Source organism: Panicum virgatum, chromosome 2K, assembly GCF_016808335.1.
Source record: "Panicum virgatum strain AP13 chromosome 2K, P.virgatum_v5, whole genome shotgun sequence".
In the NCBI taxonomy this organism is placed as follows: Eukaryota; Viridiplantae; Streptophyta; class Magnoliopsida; order Poales; family Poaceae; genus Panicum; species Panicum virgatum.
This window is the reverse complement of record NC_053137.1, coordinates 49,834,277-49,852,319: the sequence shown is the minus strand read 5'-3', so window position 1 is coordinate 49,852,319 and position 18,043 is coordinate 49,834,277. Positions and strand designations below refer to the sequence as shown.

At 48.5% G+C, this 18,043-nt stretch overlaps 4 protein-coding genes across 9 annotated transcripts; 1 reads left to right on the top strand and 3 right to left on the bottom strand.

The window, feature by feature from the left end:
• The first annotated feature begins 341 nt into the window (after nt 1–341).
• Nucleotides 342–3,681, top strand: LOC120682530 (WPP domain-interacting protein 2-like). The gene is made up of 2 exons (XM_039964490.1): nt 342–1,551; nt 2,779–3,681. The coding sequence occupies exons 1-2, from the start codon at nt 567–569 to the stop codon at nt 3,429–3,431; spliced, it is 1,638 nt and encodes a 545-aa protein (XP_039820424.1). The 5' UTR covers nt 342–566; the 3' UTR covers nt 3,432–3,681.
• A 431-nt stretch (nt 3,682–4,112) lies between these two features.
• LOC120682549 (photosystem I reaction center subunit V, chloroplastic) lies at nt 4,113–4,841 on the bottom strand. Its single transcript, XM_039964512.1, has one exon. The coding sequence runs from the start codon at nt 4,719–4,721 to the stop codon at nt 4,296–4,298; it is 426 nt and encodes a 141-aa protein (XP_039820446.1). The 5' UTR covers nt 4,722–4,841; the 3' UTR covers nt 4,113–4,295.
• Nucleotides 4,842–5,333: 492 nt separating this feature from the next.
• LOC120682541 (GPI-anchored protein LLG1-like) lies at nt 5,334–6,656 on the bottom strand. The gene is made up of 3 exons (XM_039964500.1): nt 6,217–6,656; nt 6,064–6,126; nt 5,334–5,962 (listed from the first exon to the last, which is right to left on the bottom strand). The coding sequence occupies exons 1-3, from the start codon at nt 6,296–6,298 to the stop codon at nt 5,595–5,597; spliced, it is 513 nt and encodes a 170-aa protein (XP_039820434.1). The 5' UTR covers nt 6,299–6,656; the 3' UTR covers nt 5,334–5,594.
• Nucleotides 6,551–12,639, bottom strand: LOC120682493 (phosphatidylinositol/phosphatidylcholine transfer protein SFH6-like). 6 transcript variants are annotated; one of them, XM_039964454.1, is made up of 15 exons: nt 12,518–12,639; nt 10,661–10,890; nt 10,290–10,566; nt 10,095–10,194; nt 9,728–9,994; nt 9,544–9,621; nt 9,363–9,464; nt 9,227–9,276; nt 9,040–9,139; nt 8,732–8,833; nt 8,510–8,623; nt 8,206–8,365; nt 7,597–7,949; nt 6,970–7,044; nt 6,551–6,863 (listed from the first exon to the last, which is right to left on the bottom strand). In XM_039964454.1, the coding sequence occupies exons 2-15, from the start codon at nt 10,665–10,667 to the stop codon at nt 6,843–6,845; spliced, it is 1,806 nt and encodes a 601-aa protein (XP_039820388.1). In that variant the 5' UTR covers nt 10,668–10,890; nt 12,518–12,639; the 3' UTR covers nt 6,551–6,842. The 6 variants fall into 6 exon arrangements, 5 of the variants coding, with proteins under 5 accessions (XP_039820388.1, XP_039820394.1, XP_039820379.1 ...); XM_039964460.1 differs by having other exon boundaries at nt 10,661–10,751; nt 12,518–12,593; XM_039964445.1 differs by lacking the exon at nt 12,518–12,639 and having other exon boundaries at nt 10,661–11,059.
• Between the last annotated feature and the right edge of the window lie 5,404 nt (nt 12,640–18,043).

Below are 18,043 nucleotides of genomic sequence, written 5' to 3'. Positions count from 1 at the left end.
GGGTTTGAGTGTGTTAGATCTAATGGTTGTAGATGACTATACAAATCTCAAACACTGGAAAGTGGAGAATAAAAAATCTTTCGGAAGATGTATATGATTGGCGGTGGCAGCCTGGCAGGTGATTTTAGATGGGCCTAGATTAGAGCTGAACCGGCCCATCTACGTCAAGTAGCGGCCCGAATATGGTGACAGATTGGCGCCGGCGGCCGGCGACGCGGGAACTCTGACATGACGCAGGTTAGTTGTACTTGTAGGGCCCGCCAGCTAGGACGCGGGTCCCACACAAATCTGGCCACGTACAGCGAACGGCGGAACCCACGACGATAAGGAGTGGGGATTTTTTTTCCGTTTGTTTACTGATACTCTCTGTTTCCTCTCGCCTTCCGCTCCCTGGATCTCCAGCTCCAAGCCCGGGGCCGGAGAATTCCGATCCCAAGAGCCCCCACCGGCCACCACGGGCTGGCACCGATCCCAAGGCCCCGTGCCTCCCGCCCTCCGATGCGGCGCCTGATCCCATCCGGCTTCTGAAGCCGCGGCCTCTGGCGCCAATCCCGGCGGCGGGCGGCATGGATTCCGGCGCCAACAGCGTCGGCGAGTCGGTGGGCGAGTCTCCGGCGCCGGCGCCGGAGCCGGAGGCGCGGCCGGCCGAGCCGGTCACCAAGGGCCGCGGGCTCCGCCGGTGGCGCCGTATCCCGCGCGAGCAGCAGCACCACGAGGGGTCCCCGGCGAGCCCCGGGACCGCCGGCACCGGCGCTGGCGCGGGCGCGGGCGAGGATTTGGCGGCGCAGCTCCACAAGCGCCGTCTCGGCCCCGGCGCCGACGCGCCTAAGGGGAAGCAGGACGCGGCCGTCGAGGAGGTGGAGAGCTCGGTCGCGTCCGTGGAGTCCAGCTTCGTGCCGCTGGAGGCGTCCCCGCCGCCGGCGCCGACTAGGCTCGACCCGAATCTCGGCCTCCTCATCGCCACCGCTGGATTCTCGCTGGGCGCGGGCGGCGCTGACTCGGACAACAGCGACGACCGCACCAGCAAGTTCTCCACGGCCGCCTGCGCGCCTCGCCACGACTTCTCGTCCGGCGGCTTCGGCCGGGAGCGCGACAGGGCGCGATCCCGTGCCCCCGGCGGCGCTGCTCATGGCAAGAACCTCCGGGCTGCACGCGGGCGCGGCTCCAGTGCGCGCGCCGCCGCCTCCCCTGTGGAACCCGAGAATTCGCGCTCCAGCGTTGAGTCCAACCTCCGCAGCTCCAGTGCTGCTCATGCACGGCGATCCAGCACAGGGATCACCAGCAATGGTGTTCACAAGGTTCTGTTCCCCGATGACCATCAAAGTGACAACGAGCCTCCAGGTGAGGGGGTGCGGTATACCACCGGAGGTTTCTACAAGGAGAACGGGAGTGTAGTTGGGAGATTGGGGAACTCTGATTCTGATGCCAACAATCATATCTTAGATGAAGCGAGTGTCGGCATGTTTGAGAATGGAGGGACTCATTTAGGTCTTGATCCGTATGTTGAATCAATTGCATTGCTACAGTCAGCACAGGAAGCACTTGAGAATGGTATTGTCAGATTCCTCTCTACCAGCTTGACTTGCCATTACTTTAAAGGTTGCCTATTAGAGATAATTAAATCGTATTGGAACTTTGCTCTTTTTAGAATTTCTCGTAACTTTGAAGTGATGAATTAATTGTTGTTTGATATGCTTAATGAATGATCTAATTGTCATAATTGTTCATTAGTACTTTTGGGAGGACAAAAAGTCCACTTTTCAATTCAGATAGGTATTAAATTCTGCATCTTCAGATTACTATGAGCTGCATTTGTCTCGTCACTTGTACTTTGAGATTCATTAGTTCAGGTTCGTAACATGGCCTACTCTATTTGTTGGGATGAAAAGAGTTATTGTTGTAGTTGGTCGATCATTGATTCAAGGAACACTGAATAATGGAATGGTGCTTGCTGAGGATAATCTTTTGACAAATTTATTTGTCGCTCTATGCTACTTTCATACACAGTGCTGGTTAATTCAATAATTCTGCACTGTTGAATGAATTTGCTGCAGAAGAAGAGTTTAGCATACGAGTTGTAGGAAGTAACTTACACTTTGTGAGGACATCCGGCCAAATGGTCCTTGTTTGCTGGTTTTTTTAGCTGTAAGATGAGTTGGTCAACATGAAGATTGCTTTATTCAAAAGCAAATGTAGACTTTTTTTGCTTCAAAAAAAATGTAGACTTTTTGCTATTTTGACATATGACAGCCGATAAGCAGTTAATTAGTTCAAAGGCTATGTTGCTTCTTATTCAAGAATACAAATGCAATGATAATTAATCGCCACAATTATTGACCTGCTCAATGTTTGACATCTCTTCTGAATTTACTTGTGCTGTGACACACTGCGCGCTTTAGAATTTTCAGCTGATACTGAATATCTGGCTTCATCTCCTACTTCTGAGAAGTGAAGTATTTGTTGTCTTCAGCTAGCATTTTCTGTTAGCTATTCCAGAACCCTTTATAACTTCGAAAAATTACCTGTCCTCACTTTGGCAGGTCTTATAACAGAGTAACAAGTCATTCTTATTGTGTCTGTTCTGAGAAATCTAATTTGTGTGTGCTAGCTAACCATATCACTACTGTATGATTATAGTCCATCAGTATATTTTTAGTGACCTTCTGAGATATTCTTTTTCATTTTGTTCAAAAGCTTGTTTATTCTTCGATAAGAATATCTTCTATTGCCCCAGCCAAGTGTTTTTACAATAACTATTTGCTGCTATATATATTGCAGAGATCCAAAAGTTTGTGGAGATCAGGAAGGAAACTGACGAAAATTCCACAACTCACCACAGTGAAACAGAATGGAGCAACTCACCCCATCCTGACGAATCTGTAGAAGAATTGGGTGAGAAGATAAAGATACTCGAGTCAAAGCTGGAAGAAGCGACCATGCTCATCAATGAGCGGGATTCGAAAATACTTAAACTGGATGCATTCAATCAGATACAACCACAGGAGACCGTGGCATGTAACAGCGATCTGCTGTCTCTGCAGTCTGATGTAGATCAACTGTTCGTGGAGAAGATGGAGGCAGAGATTCAGTGCTTTATCCTTACAAGAGCTTCGCAGGGTTGGGAACACCCAACAAAGGATCAATTTGCTCTTTACGAGGCGCAGAAATCCCTGACAGGGGATCGCAAATCCTTAGAAACTAAGCTGAGACACACTGAGAACAGGGCGATGATGCTCGAAGAGATGGTGGATAAGCTAGAGTCACAGTGCAAGGAGCTCTCGGAGACTTCAGAAGTCCTGAAGCTGCAGGCCAGAGCAAGCAGAGCATCATTGTTCTGCTCCATCCAGTTTGTGCTGTTATGCATAGCCATGGGGACCCTCCTAGTTCGCTTCCTGTTCCTGCCCTCTTCTCCGGAGATTGTACCTACTTGAGGTTAGAAAATTCTGCCAATCAGCCTTTGTGTAGACATTGTTGAAAGATTGTTTACTGTAATTTATTAGGCATCAATCGCCCTTACAAATTTTCATTTATGTAACATCAACTCGATTTTGCTAGTAATCTCTGTATGAATTTACTGTACTTTTTCTCGGTTCCGTGGATTCTGTAAATGCCACTTGTGCAGCTTTTCCAGGGCCTGCACAATGTTCACAAAGGGATCCCGTCACCCTGGTGGTTCATGCACATCTACCATTCTTTTTTATGTTTTGTTTGCCAGTCATGTTCCACAATATAACTTTGCTATACAATATACATGCTGAGAGTGGCTAAAGTAAAAAAAAATACATAGGTTCATTTGGCAGTCCTGAATTTTTCGTACAGTCATGAAGAACTGTTTACTGTTATTTATTGGGCACAAACCCCTAACCAATTTTCGTTATCGTTATATTGTATTCTACTCTCTCCGCCCCCCCCCCCCCCCCCAAAAAAAAAAACAGCCAAATCATTTTAGGAATTCTGTTACAGATTAACAGGGAAATGCAAATCTACCTTTGGTTTTCTGGATTCTGGACATGCTACTTCCGCCGTTTTTCCTGCCACGTGTGTGTGTTTCTCTCAAGTCATGCATATGAATCTTAACTGGGTTTTGCAAGACATACTGGAAGCGTGGAAGTAGATGAATTCACAGAGACACAGATGAAGATCAAATTCATGCGGCAATATACACACGCAGTCGCACTACTTGTCCAAATTAACCAATCTTTCCGGCACCAGATACATCACCAAAACGCAGCAAACACCAACACAGTGACTGAGTCTTAGATTACAGCAAGCCCGTCAGGGACACCGCCCCGCGCTCAGAAGAAGTTGGGGTCGTATCCGTTGCTGGAGGTGGCGAGGATGTAGTAGGCGACGATGTGGCCGAGCGAGCCCCAGGCGAGGAGGTCGACGAGGTTGAAGCCGACGGGGTCGTTGGACTTGAGCAGGGCGGCGAACTCCTTGGCGCGCTCGTCGCCGGCTTCGAAGTGCGTCTTGCCGTTCTGCTCGGGCACCTGCTTGGCCACGTTCTCCCGCTGGAAGTTGAAGAAGACGAAGCGGCCCAGGAAGAGCGACACCCCCGTGCTGAGGCTGATCACCAGCGACGGGCTCAGCTCCGCCCGCGCCGCCACGGACCTCCGCCTCACCGGCGCCGCGCGGAACGACACGCGCGCCCGGGGCGACGGCGCCAGGCGGAGCCCCGCCACGGACGGCGGGGACAGCACGGCGGCGGTCGAGGTGGCCATGGCTCGCTGCTGCTGCTGCTGCTGCTCTTGCCTCTTGGGGATCGGGGAGGGGCTCTCGGGCGGCGGTGTCCTTGATCCAACGTGCTGCTTGGTTAGTGGAGTTGGGTATATAGCGGGGCGCTGACTTGGCAGATATGGCGGGGGCGCGGGAATGCGAGGTTAGTGGTGGAGGCGAGGATTTTGCGGCGTGGCCATGGCGTGTGCCCATTGGAGGGAGCCGGATAAGGTATCCGATCCAGAACTTGTTCTTCGGCAGTAGCCATGTCACCATCGTTGCATTTGGCAAGTTACTTGGGTGGCCAGGGCGGTGAGTGCGGTGGCTGTGCATTTGTGCAGCGCTGCATTTTTACTTGGCTGAGCTTGTTCAGAACTTCAGACGATGCAGAAAGCTCATCGCACAGATGTACTCTACTGGATGACCATTTTGAGACGTATTACTTTGCTAGGATTAACTGACCTCAATCTATTCGACAAGCAAATGGATTTTAGCTGAAATTTGGCAGTCTATAAAGCCAAAAAAAAATCAGAAGGGACTGCACTCGCAAATTAAGCTTAATCAGAGAGAGGCATGAGCCCCTGTAAAAGTAAACCCTCAGGGACAACCACCAAATCTTCAGCCTTGTAACCAAATCGCGTGTTGCATCATGCATTTGAAAGAATTTTACCATGTTCAAGAGGTGAAAGAAGAGCGACATTTTTTTTGAAGAAAAAAAGAAGAGCGACTAAGTTGGACTAGCATTACCTGTCTACCACCCTTCTCGAAATTCAGATATACACACATGCATATAACTGCAAGCCCATTCATCCAGCAGCAAAAGGGTACACAAGCACACGGTTGATTACACAGTCACGACACCCACAGCCTTCCTCGTCTCAGCACGACATGATCGACGACACGGCCAGTGCGGCCGCCACCGCCGCGGCCGCAGCAGGCGCGGCGACGGCGGCCGCGCCGGAGGCCTTCTGGCCCGGCTGCACCTGCGGCGTGTCCTCCGGGCACGACAGGCCCTTGTCGCCCTCGTGGCAGGTGTTGGCGAAGAGGCCCGGCGGGTACTTGCCGTAGAGGTTGATGTAGCTGAACATGGTGGCGGCGCAGTTGGTGGTGACGTCGTTGATGTAGGTGGAGTAGGGGCACGCGAAGTCCTTGAGCGCGCCGCAGCACAGGCTCGGCTGGTACAGCGGGCCCTTGCACCGGCTCGTGATGATCGTGTAGTTGGCGCCCTCGAAGCTCACCGGGCAATCTGCAGTGGGGAATCAAACCGTTCGCGGCAGAAGCCCGGAGATCAGCCGGCCGGCACGCGGATCGGGAAGGGAGACGCCGGACATGGCAGCGCGGGCTCACCTTTCTTGGCCTGCAGCAGGCTCCGGCCGGTGGTGTCGTGCCCGTGCTCCAGCAGCGCGTCATCTGCATCCACGGCGAAACGCGCGGTGGCATTAGTGGATCAACCGAGAACGCAGAACCAGATCGGCGGCGCCGTAACGGAATGCGACCGACTTGAGATGAACCCGGCGGCGGCGAAGCCGAGGACGGCGGCGAGCACGGCCGCGCGCAGCGCGACGCCTCCGCGGAGACCCATCGCTGGCCACGCCTCCTCGCTCCCCGATCGGATCGCTGGCCCTTCTCCCAGAAAGGGAGGGAGAAGCCAGAAGCGGAGGAAGGTGTGGCGACGGGCCCGGAGGACGCGAGGGGTTAACCGACGCAGGCGAGCGGGAGGCGGAGGAACATGCGGAGGAGGCGCGCTGCAAGAGTTTGGCGCTGGCGCGCATGGGGCGTGTCCAAATGGGAACGGAGCGTTTCAAAAATAGGAGGTGTCTTGGACGGTCAGAAATGTTCATGAAGATGCTTCTGTACTCCAATGGCGTCAACTGCTGCGTTTACAGAGAATGTGCAAAAGCTATGTCATCCAGCTCATTCTTACAGCCCATGGAGATCACTGAATGTTTAGTGTAGCAACAAAGGGAGGCTACTGCTAGCAACTACAGAAGCCGATTGATCATGTGGTTGATCTTTCGTGCGTGATATTTCGCTCACAGGGCTGACAAGAACTCGAGTCAAAAAATGGGGTCGCCAGCTTCAGCCTCATCACAGTTAATCCAGACGGTTTAACGGTGATCTTACTCCTATGAACAGCAAAAACTCCTCTGCGCAAGCAATCAGAATGGTATATTCAGTTTCACCAAATATAACATTAGGCAAGTTGCGGGTAACAAAATTAAAATGAAGGATCTAAGTTCAGAAGGGAATTACCCTAACACCACTAGATGACCGGCGCTGCAGAGTCTCCTCCAATTCCATTTGCTTTACCATGGCGGCCTGCAACGCCTGATGAGATACAAAGCAGCTGGAGTTAGAACTGTAACTGCATCTACCTCCGATGATGAGAAACCTCAGCCACGGTATGCGTCCTGATGAGTTCAAATAAATCTCTCTGTAGGCACAAGGTGAGTGTAACGCAAGTGCAGGTGATGCAGACAGGATAGGGGATCAGTGGAGAAAACTGAGAAGCTATTAGAAGTAAGGAAGCAAAAGCATAACGAGTTGAGAGCCTCTCAGGGATGGTATATTTCTTTTTTTTTTTTTGAAACTGGGATGGTAGATTTCTTGCTCCATTGAATAATGGCGCAAGCCAAAAACAACTGTTTCTCTGAAGCACATGAATTTTAATGTGCTGCATGGCCAATAAATCATACACCAATGTAACAGAGACATCATTTCTAACACTGACAGGGATTGCAGTGAAAACTAGAAGATTAACAAAGCAAAAGCATTGGGAATCGTTGTGACAGGGCAGTTTTACCTAGGAATGGCCTAGTGTATTTGCTGCCATTCATATCGTAAACATCTGCAGAATAATTAGTAGGGGAAACAACTTACTACTTTTGTCCTCTCCAGGTCAGCTTCAAGGGATTTTATCCGATCGAAAGACTGCAGCAGTAAAAGTTCTTTATCCTTTGGCATATCTGGAGGTTTGCTCATCATATGATTGCACAGTGACTCGAGCTTTTCAAGGCGTTGTAAACAAGCACTCACGTCTTCGTCTCTTACAGTTTGAGGGTTTCCTTGCTCTGCTTCAGCATAAGAATGGGCATTTCCTATCATCCTTTCTTGTCTACAGACAAAAAAGTTTAATAAGGATGATATCCTGACCAAGACTGTGGCCAGTCCTCTTGCAAGATCTTCCAAAGTCCTTAGAGCCGATGTGGTGTGCAGAATAAGAGAAATGCTCCCTGAAATAGAGGAAGGACAGTTTGCAAACAAAGTTAGAAACCAGCAGTGAATAAAACAATGGTAAGAATACATGCGGGAAGAAATGACAAATTTAGATAAAAATTTATTATTTATATCAAGAAACATTAGTTCAAATAAATGGACAAATTTTACTGTTCTAAAGGTGAAGTGAAAATTTTAAACAATATTGTCAAGCAATTATATTTGGCTGGCACAAACCTTATATCACAAAGTACAAAATAAGAGATCAGATACCTAAGTTTTGCAGCCATCCAAAGGTGGAAAAATGTTTCTGACTGGTCAACTGAATGGACACCCTCTCCAATTGTTGGCTGCCCTGAGGAGATCCAGGATTCATATCCAGGAGATGCTTACTATTAGAACTACAAGAGGTTGAAGAATCTGATCCCTTAACCTAAGAAAAACATTTGATAACAAAATCAGCTCGCAGAAGGTACCGTTGATACAAGATAATACTAATACAGCAACTGGGACAAATAGAACAAAGCTAATTTTAGTTATGGTAAAGAACGATTCCATAAATTAGCACGACTCCTACTTCTTCATGAACTGGGGTAAGCAAGCTGTGGTCGGAACTATTCTGAATGGCTGACAAACCAACATCATCAACATCTGACTCTGATTCAGCATTTGATACGTCACTCAGCAAGCCCTGCTACCAGAAGAAATAATATGTTAACATCAGTGTCCTCATAAACTCAGCAGTAGTAAGCTCTTTAAAAGTCGAATGGTGTAACAAACTGGAATTTCAGAACCTTGCCTTCAGGTTTTCTGCCCTTAGGGAAGATCCACTTCTTTCATACCCGTCAGAAATTTGTTTGGTTTCTCTTGTGCTACCACCACCTCCCATACTGTGTATCAGCTACAAATGGGAATTTCATATTTGTAAGTCTTGCGTCAATCATACTATTTGTCCTTTAAGAGGACTTGAAAGTTGAAACAAAATATCTCTCCCCTGCCAGATCAAAGCATTGTCCCAAACATTTCACTAGTTATGTTGTGCAGGCCCTAACAAGGTATTGAAAAAGCAGGCACGTACATAAGACATGGTTTGCAATTTAGAGGTACCTTCAGAATGGCAGGATCATTCCATGGCCCTTTGTTAGACCCGAGGCAACCACCCTGGTCACTACATGTGCATGAACCACCAAGAAACTCTGGCAATTCACTGCCAGAACACAAAGATATTCTCAAATAAAGGTAGACTAACCACAGAGTCTTAAGAATTTAAATGTACATGTCCCTGGGCACCGACCTTGAGTCAATAAGTTCAATTAGCCTGCTCTGGTAGTTTGAGCCAAGAACCTGAACAGATGAATAATAACTAAATTCTTTTTCTGTAGCATGCATAGTCATGAAACATGGATCAGCTTGGATTTTATAGAGCTTACATGAATCTTGGAAGAAGTTTTTGGGTCAAGAAATCCTTTAACACTATTCCAGATCAGCTTGAATCCACTACCAGCATTCACAACATACATCTGATGTAGTGTCTGCAAATTTATCTTCACTTAGAAAGGTTGCTTAACCAAAAAAAAAAAAAAAGCCACATCCATTGAAAAGCAAATAGACCTCAGGATAGTAGTCACTGTCTATTCTCTGCATACGTTGAACAAGCTCCCTTGCAGTCTTCGAGAAATTCTTAAAGCCCTGCAACAGCAGCAAGAAACCAAATCGATGACAGATCCAACAGTACCAACAATATTGACATATGTAAACTGAACGTTGCGGATTGCTCACTGCGCCATTTGCATACCACGCCATGGACGTCCAATATGGTAGTAGTGGAATCAATGTGTCTCTTGGCTGCTAACGTGCAAGCAGGGAACTTCTCCCTGAAAGCCTTCTCGAACTCCTGCACATGGTACTTGATGTATCGGTCTACCGAAGTGATCTGCATGAGCTTGTTTGGATCAACCTTGCCGAGCCTCTCAATGTACACCGGCCGGCCTTCCCGGTCGACGCCGTGGTAACCCTGAGGGTAGTACCGGAGCACGTCATCGAGCTCGTCGAACTCAAAGTCCTGACAGAATTTACCCCAGTTACTAAACATGAACAAACCAAAAATCAAAGAGGTATGCCAACTTGTGGAACAAAAATGTGACTCTGAAGTCTCTGATCACCTCCACGATTGTGTCGGCTCCAAACTCTTTCCTCCATCTCAGCATCTCCGCCCACATTTGCGTCGCTTTCTCGGGATCGAACTTCCTGGCCTTCAGAAACCTGCATTGATCATGACATGAAACAAGATGAACTTACGAGTGGCCAGTTAGGGAATTGCTAAAAAAACGAGGGTTTCTCCCCCTCTCTAATCGAACCTCAGCATCATGTGGTAGTCGTCGTGCTTGTCGGGCAGGAGGCCGTGCGCGGCGAGGCGGTCGCGGAACGCGGCGACGGCGCGCTCCTCCTCGGCGTCGCGGACGTCCTCGATGGAGATGGCGGCGGGGAAGCGGAAGTCGGTGACGCGCCGCCTGCCGCGCTTCTTCCGGAGCGCGTGGATGGCCTTCCGCCGGAACGACCCGATCTTCCGCCGGCGCCGGTCGTCCTCGGAGTTTGGGTCGCACAGCGATATCTCGTGCTCGTCGGCATGGCTCACTGCAGAGCGCGTGACGCGAGCGTCAGTTCCACTGCTTCATCCAAGAACCGCAAGAAGCATACCAGCTTTTGCCGAGAAGAACCGCGCTGTTACCTGACATTGTTGCGATTCCCGTGTCCAATTTCGTGTTTGCGCGAAGTACCTGAGCTCTCGAGATCAAATGGCCCGCCAATCTTGAATGTATCTAGGAGAGAAATGTAGTATCTTTATTTAATGGGGAACCGAGGCAACCGGCAAGAACTGCAAAAATGGCATCTTTTTGCAGGCTGAAAGCTGGAGCAGAGGAAAAGAACAAATTCCTGGGGCAGGTGAGCTCTTCCCCCCTGTAAATAGAGTTTGCGGTTCAAACTTCGCTAGAGAAAAGCTTGCATTGGCTGCTACTGCTAGAAAGAAGTTTGTAAAGTCTCGTCTCATCCAAAGACAAAAAAAGATTTGGCTCTCTCTACATTTATTCATCCTAGGACCTCCCGAAGAAAATACACGAAAAGTCAGCCCAACTCACACCCATACCCATCTATATACTCCCTCCGTACCTATAAAACTTGACGTTTAGGACAACGACACGGTCTCCAAAACACAACTTTGACCACTTGTTATTATAAAAATATTTATGAAAAAGTGGTATATGTATACTTTTATGAAATTATTTTTCAAGACAAATCTATTCATATAATTTTCGTATTTGCAAACTCAACAACTTAAAAGTTATTGATGATTTATATTCCCAATATTTGACCCAAACCTTGTCCAAAACGTCAAGTTTTATAGGTATGGAGGGAGTATATCTTATATAGCAACCCACTAAAAGTTATTAATAACTATTTCTCTCACTTATGGTGAAGTCACATTATCATTTTATTTCAACTATTGGATCTGAATGAAAGCTCATATCTTGGCCTTCCACAACCCACTCAGATTTCTTACCTTTTTACTTGGTTTTATATTGCCTAAAAGATTTGGCTCTCTCTACATTTATTCATCCTAGGACCTCCTGAAGAAAATACACGAAAAGTCAGCCCAACTCACACCCATACCCATCTATATATCTTATATAAGTGCAACCCAATAAAGTCATTAATAGCTATTTCTCTCACTTGTGGTGAAGCCACATCATCATTTTATTTCAACCATTGGATCTGAATGAAATCTCGTATCTTGGCCTTCCGCAACCCACTAAGATTTCTTACCTTTTTACTTGGTTTTATATTGCCATATGAACAATTTTTATGACAGAATTAGCAACAAAATGTTAAAAAAATAATGTAAGTGCTGTCATCCCTCATGCATTTTTGTCACACCCATTCCTAACATCCTATTATACTACAGTAATACAGATCACGATGGTGGAGAATCCATAACCAATTCAAAATATCTACATTGGTCCAATGAAACATAGGTACTAATAAAACTATTAAACAAAATATATTCTTTCCGATTATCAACATTTCACACAATTGTGTTGCTCACACTTAATTTTTTTAAAAAAATTCCAGAAACTTCAGTTATCCAAGAGAGTCAATACAAAGTCCAATCTCTTGCTTCACAAAATGATACGGATATTTCCATTTCCTCCCGGAATAAAATTTACATATCCTTATCATAACTATTATGGTTCCTCTTTTTATCGGTTTATGCAACTAGAACTTTTTATATGTACATCGACTTCCATATTTAAGCATTTCTGATATACAAACATGCCATATATCTGCAATGCTAAAATTGGCTGCAACTTCATAACTATATCTTTTCAACACACTCAACTTCAATATTTTTGCCCTGAAATCCCACAGCAACACACGGGGTATTCAACTAGTTACTATCATTTCAGCACCACGCAGAAATCCGTAAAACCAACCCCAGTATCCAACCACCAAAACCATAGAACCAGATTGACGAAAAACTCAGACATTTCCGGATCCAGCCGAGGAGATCCTCTTGATAGCAGCTTACCTGCTGCCCTCTGCTAGCTCTAGAGTCCAGTTACGGTTGCGGCCGCGCCTCTGTCTCTCTCCGCTCTCCGGCGAGTGCGAGAGCGGCGGAAGGGCAGGCAGAGTGGCCGCCGATCACGCGCCCACGACTTGTTTATATGCGTCCGCGCGTATGTACCCGCACCCAGGGTTTACATTATCACTGATATATGGTTTATCAGTGCCCTCCGGTATCGATAATCGATTGAAAATCGGTGAAATATCGCTAAAATCGACTGATAAGGAAGATCAAATTCAAATATCGATAATCAATGATTTATCATTGATAATCAAATTCAAATATCGATAATCAATGATTTATCATTGATAATCGATGCAAATCGGTCGATTTATCGAAAATTCGGCTGAGAAATGTATTTAGCAGATGGAAAATAGAAATTTTTATAGTATTTTTATTTGGTTTGTTATGTATGGTATTTTATAAGGTAAATTATACATACATACGTAGCTTACGATAGAATTGCATTAGAAATAAACATGTACATATATTTTGGACATAAATTGAATAAACTATATATACATATTACATATATCCATGTTATGTATAATTATGCAAACCACACAAATAGACATACACCAAATGAAATTGCACATAAATACAAAAAAGTACATAGTCCATACAAACCACATTGTCCATATTAGCATAAATTGACACAAGTTTTATGCAAATTGGTAACAGACTCATATGACCACATCCATAATTCATACAGAAAGACACTTAAAACATCCATTTTTCATAAATGACACTTTTTTCATATAATAATTATGTAAACCAATTAGACATTTAGACATAGTTTTTTTAGTATAAGCATACATATTATAGTCAACATTGAAGCCTATTGTATCCTAACCGATTTAACAACAAGTCAACATTGAAGTCTTTCTTCCCACCACTAATATTTAACACTAGTCTACATTGCAAATTATCAGTATAATCATCCATTTGTAGCATAATATACAACAATATAGTAAATACCCCCATGCATATTTGGTCAAGTTGGTGAAAGGAAATAGAAAATCAACCAAAATTGTTGAATATCAACTGATTTGCATTGATTATCGATGGATTTGCATCAATTATCAGGCTTTAGTATTGGAAACATTTTTTTGTCTAAGCAAACGGTGGTTGTTTTTAATATGTGACATCATTCTAGACTATAGAGATGCTCTAGTTTTTTATAGAATTTTTTCCACACTAGTTATAAATTTTTTTGAATTTTTGAAATTTGGATTGAAATCCATCGAAAAATCAATTGATAACGTTTATCAGTCAACATCGGTAACAGTAAATTTCACCGATAATCGCGATTATCGAGCGATTTTGTATTCCATGCCCGCACCGTTACGTGGGCGGCGTGGCGGGCATGTGGTGCGTGCGCGCGTGTACGCCGCGCGGGTGACTCGTGCGCGCACGCGGGGGCGTACGTGTCCGGCGGGGCCTCCCTCCTCGGCGTCACGCCGGAGCTCGCGCTAGGAAAAAAAAAATGTCTCGCGTGCTCGCTTCGCCAGCGACGATGGCGCGTCATCGGTCGAGCCGACCGTCCTCTCGAGTCTCAAGTGTCAAGAGCCTCGCGTCGCGTCGCGTCCTCGCCGCGGGCGTGGGCATGGGCGAGCTCAACTGCAACCGCAACCGCAACCGCAACCGCAACCGCAACCCGGCCACGCCACGCGTGCTCGCTCACGGGCCGGGCGCGGCACGGCGTCCCACTCCGGTGTCAGAATTTGTTTATACGCCGGAGGCTGAAAAGACTCGAAGAGCATCAGATCAGACAACGTCGTACTGCTGGTATCGTGAGGAGGAGTTTAGGGGCTTTGGAGGGCTCCCGACGGACGGCTCCGGCTCCGTGCTATTGACGCGACACTGTGTGGTATTGTAGTATGGAGCTGAAATGCACCGGCTCTTTGCTACAGTCAATTGAAAACCGGTAGAGCTGCTCAAGCCAGGTTTTACGGGCTCCTCCCCTCCGCGCTACAGTATGAACAGTGACGGAGCCGGAGCACGATGAAGCCCTCCCAAAAGACCCTTAGCTAGACTGCAGTTGGGTAGAGGCCTGAATTAAACAATGTTTCTTTTCGGGTTTTATCTCTCTCGAGATCGGCGGAACTGTTGAACTCGTCCCCGTCCCAAGGGCAGAAAGGAGCGGCTGTTCAATTTATCTTGTTTTGACTTGTCTCAACTTGTTTGATTTATTTTTTTATAAAATATTATTTATTCTATCCACCCTATATTATTCATGCGGTCAGCTGAATATACCCATAGAAAATAAATCCGTATCGACATGCGTGCGACGGAGAGCGCGAGCAGCGGGTAGGCGGAGCGGCACGGCTCTGCCGTGTGCCGTCTCGTCCCGTCGTCGGGGAAGAGACGAGACGCGTCGGGCGCGGACCAGGCTGGCGCTAGTCTCTAGTAGCAGTATGCTAGCTGACGTGCGACGGAGCCGGGGGCACTGTGCCGGCGGTGCTTTCCGAGGCCGCCGCCGCCGACGACGACGACGTGAGCGTGCCTACCCACCATTCCAGTCAAACTCACCGGTGGCGTGGGCCCGGGTTCGCTGATTGCCGGGCAGTAGTATTATTAGTATTACACCGAGGCCAGCAGTAGGAACGATTAACTGGGGTCTAGCAGCGTTTTGTCTGGCGCTGTAACAGGGATACCAAATGGGCAAATGGCCCCTTGTCGTGTTACGGCCCGTGGTTGCCTCGTGACTGCACAGTGCCCCGCCGCGCCGGACTATTCATATTTTATTTCCTTCAGAAAAAAAGACTGTTCCTATTTTACTCCTCAGATCTCACGTACTAGTAACCTGCTTGCTGCTTGTGTATGTTCTCGCGTCGAGAAAAAAAAATGTGGAGTTGTAAATAAGCAATGCCGATGCGAGAGAGACCTGCTGCCTGGGGCACCAGCAATCCAGCATCAGAGCATGTGACTCTTCAGTAAGGGCGCAGAGCGGCACGTGCTCACGGCTAGCACTTGCCGACTTGCCGGGGTCCGGCGGCATGCGTCCCCCGTCCCCGGCCGGGGCTGGGCGTGGACCTCGGCCGCCGGCGCCCCTGCCCGTGCCCACGCTCGCGCCCGCTCGGCATGGGTGCCGACCTCTTTGGACTCTGGTTGGGGAGCTCCGTCTCCGGCCTGACGACAGATTTGCAGGTGGCCCTTCCAGCCTTCCTGTTTGGAATGCTTGCTTTGCATTTGCTTTGAGCTCTGCCTCTGAGGAAGCCCTGCCACGGCTTGCTTGTCATCTTGCCGATGGACCCACGCGCCGGAGGCCGGAGTCAAGGACGGCCATTATGGCTGTGGCTGCCACAGGAAAGATGACGGCCCTGCCCTGGTGGGCGATGCAGCAGCGGCTGCTCTCTCGGACGCTCCAGCGCCCGGCGGTTTCTCTCCTAGGAAGATACTGTACTCGTACATGGTGGTGAGAGGTGGTCAAACGGTCGCGGCGTGTTCATGGGCCATCCTGCCAAGGTTTCCGCTTGATTTCGGCTTTTGTTAAGGCCCGTAAGCCCTACCCCGAAGTACATTATACTCTATCTCGGTATCAAACCTTGCTTTTGCTCCAAGAGCAACCTCAACCTGAATCTTATTTAGCTCCTACCCTTACTTCAGCAAAAAAAAAAAGGAATGGCGCTTACCCTACTTTTAACGGCCAAAACGCACATAGCACAAAAGCATCTCCAACAATACCAAAAGCAAGCACTTCTGAAGTCGCTGGAGTTCTTTCAAGAAAAAAACTACTCCCCATAGTTTCAAAAGGTCACTTTGATCTATTTAAGTTTGTAATTTTAATTGCGCAACTAGAGATAATACGGTATATCCAAAATATATTGCAACAACTACTCATTTCTTTCCAAATTATAATTCAATTAACTTTTTCAACCCGCTCAACTTATTTAAAAAATTTATACAAACATAGTCAAATGTAGGTTATTATTGAAGAACTTTTATTGATAACATAAGACACAACAAAAGAAGCGATATTTTATATAAATTTTTGAATATGACTTTTGATCAGGCTTAGGGCCAAAAAAAGTCAGAGGAATTATATTTTCGAACGGAGGGAGAGTGTATATATATATATATATATATATATATATATATATATATATATATATATATATATATATATATATATATATATATATATATAAAAGAAGGCCTATAATTTTAGAGCAGCGGGAGTATTTGATAGTTTTGGCATCAGGACTAGATTTCGCCACGGTTTCACGGTACGACATGAATGAATACATGAAGCTAGCTCGGTGCGTCCTAAAATCGGCGTGTCGTCACCCCTAGCCTACTGGAGCATACGGCGCTCGCGATCGAACAGCACACACCGTACGTACACGTGCTCGCCGTCCCTCCCCTGCCAGCTTCGCTTCGTATCGTATCGTCGTACCCGTACCCGTAGGCGTACGTACGGTGCGCCAGGCCAGCGCCCAAGCGCCCGCCTGCAGCCGCGTCCTGCCCAGCGGAAGCGGCCACCACGAGCACCGGCTTTCGGGGTTCGCTGCACGCCCGCGCTCTCCGCTGCTGCAGCGGCCTCCTGCCTCGCGGCGGCTTTTTGCCGGCTGGGTAGGTAGGATCGTGGCGTGGGGACGGATTAGACTTGGCATGGCGACTGGCGAGTCCCTCATCAGTCATCAGGTCCCTCACCGGCTGGCGGCTGCAGCGGCCGGCCCAGCAGCCAGCGGCCGTGCCCACCGCGCTATAAAGCCTGAGAGGCTGCTACGTGTGTCTCGGCGCGTAGCGGCGTAGCTGGTAGTTCCCAGCTCGCTCGGCGGGGAGCTACGAGAGCCCGGGTGAGCCGCTAAGTTGCCAGGCCGCTTACCACTGCGCGAGCAAAGACACGGAGAGTCGTGTTAGGCATGTGTGTGCTTCGTGCGAGCACGGTGCTGCTGCGCATACATCTCGTGCTCGCATGTGGAGGCTCGGCCGGCGGGCCGTACGGTACGCACGCCGTGGTGTACGTAGCTAGCGTTGATGCACGGCAGAGCGCAGGCCGGGCCTTGCTGCACTGCCTGCGTGGCGTGACCCCTGGCCGGCCGGCCGGCGGATCGGGGAGGGTCGGGGGAGTCAGCGGCCGGGCGGCAAAGGGTGTCAGGGCGGCCATGTGAGGCCACATGCCATGCCCGGGCGCCCGGCCCTGCACAGCACGTAGAGCCGTAGAGGTAGTCCGTGTGGTCGCACTCGCACAAGGGCAGCCGGGCAGGTCGCAGGTGTTAGCACCTTTGTATCCTGGCGCACGGCTTCGGATGTGCACGCGTGCATCACAATCACATCGGACGCCAATGCCATTGCCATCCAAGTTCCATCCGGCACGCGCGCGATCGGTCGAGCTGGTTGCCGGCCGGCGACTACCGGCCCTGCCAAGCCGGCGAACGTACGATCACATTCCTGGCGTCTCCTCTTGCGCCGGACGTACGGGTGCATCATCCGAGGCCGACCGGCCAGTGCATGCGCGCGGTCGTCGGTTTCGGCGACGCGAGG

Coding starts and splice junctions, on each gene's coding strand:
- LOC120682549 (XM_039964512.1), bottom strand. CDS start 4,721: ATGGCCACCTCGACCGCCGCCGTGCTGTCCCCGCCGTCCGTGGCGGGG.
- LOC120682530 (XM_039964490.1), top strand. CDS start 567: ATGGATTCCGGCGCCAACAGCGTCGGCGAGTCGGTGGGCGAGTCTCCG. Junction 1,552..2,778: donor ACAGGAAGCACTTGAGAATG/GTATTGTCAGAT, acceptor TATATATTGCAG/AGATCCAAAAGTTTGTGGAG.
- LOC120682493 (XM_039964454.1), bottom strand. Junction 9,995..10,094: donor GAGCCGACACAATCGTGGAG/GTGATCAGAGAC, acceptor AAATTCTGTCAG/GACTTTGAGTTCGACGAGCT. Junction 8,834..9,039: donor ATGATCCTGCCATTCTGAAG/GTACCTCTAAAT, acceptor TCCCATTTGTAG/CTGATACACAGTATGGGAGG.
- LOC120682541 (XM_039964500.1), bottom strand. CDS start 6,298: ATGGGTCTCCGCGGAGGCGTCGCGCTGCGCGCGGCCGTGCTCGCCGCC. Junction 6,127..6,216: donor CGCCGCCGGGTTCATCTCAA/GTCGGTCGCATT, acceptor CCGTGGATGCAG/ATGACGCGCTGCTGGAGCAC. Junction 5,963..6,063: donor CCTGCTGCAGGCCAAGAAAG/GTGAGCCCGCGC, acceptor TCCCCACTGCAG/ATTGCCCGGTGAGCTTCGAG.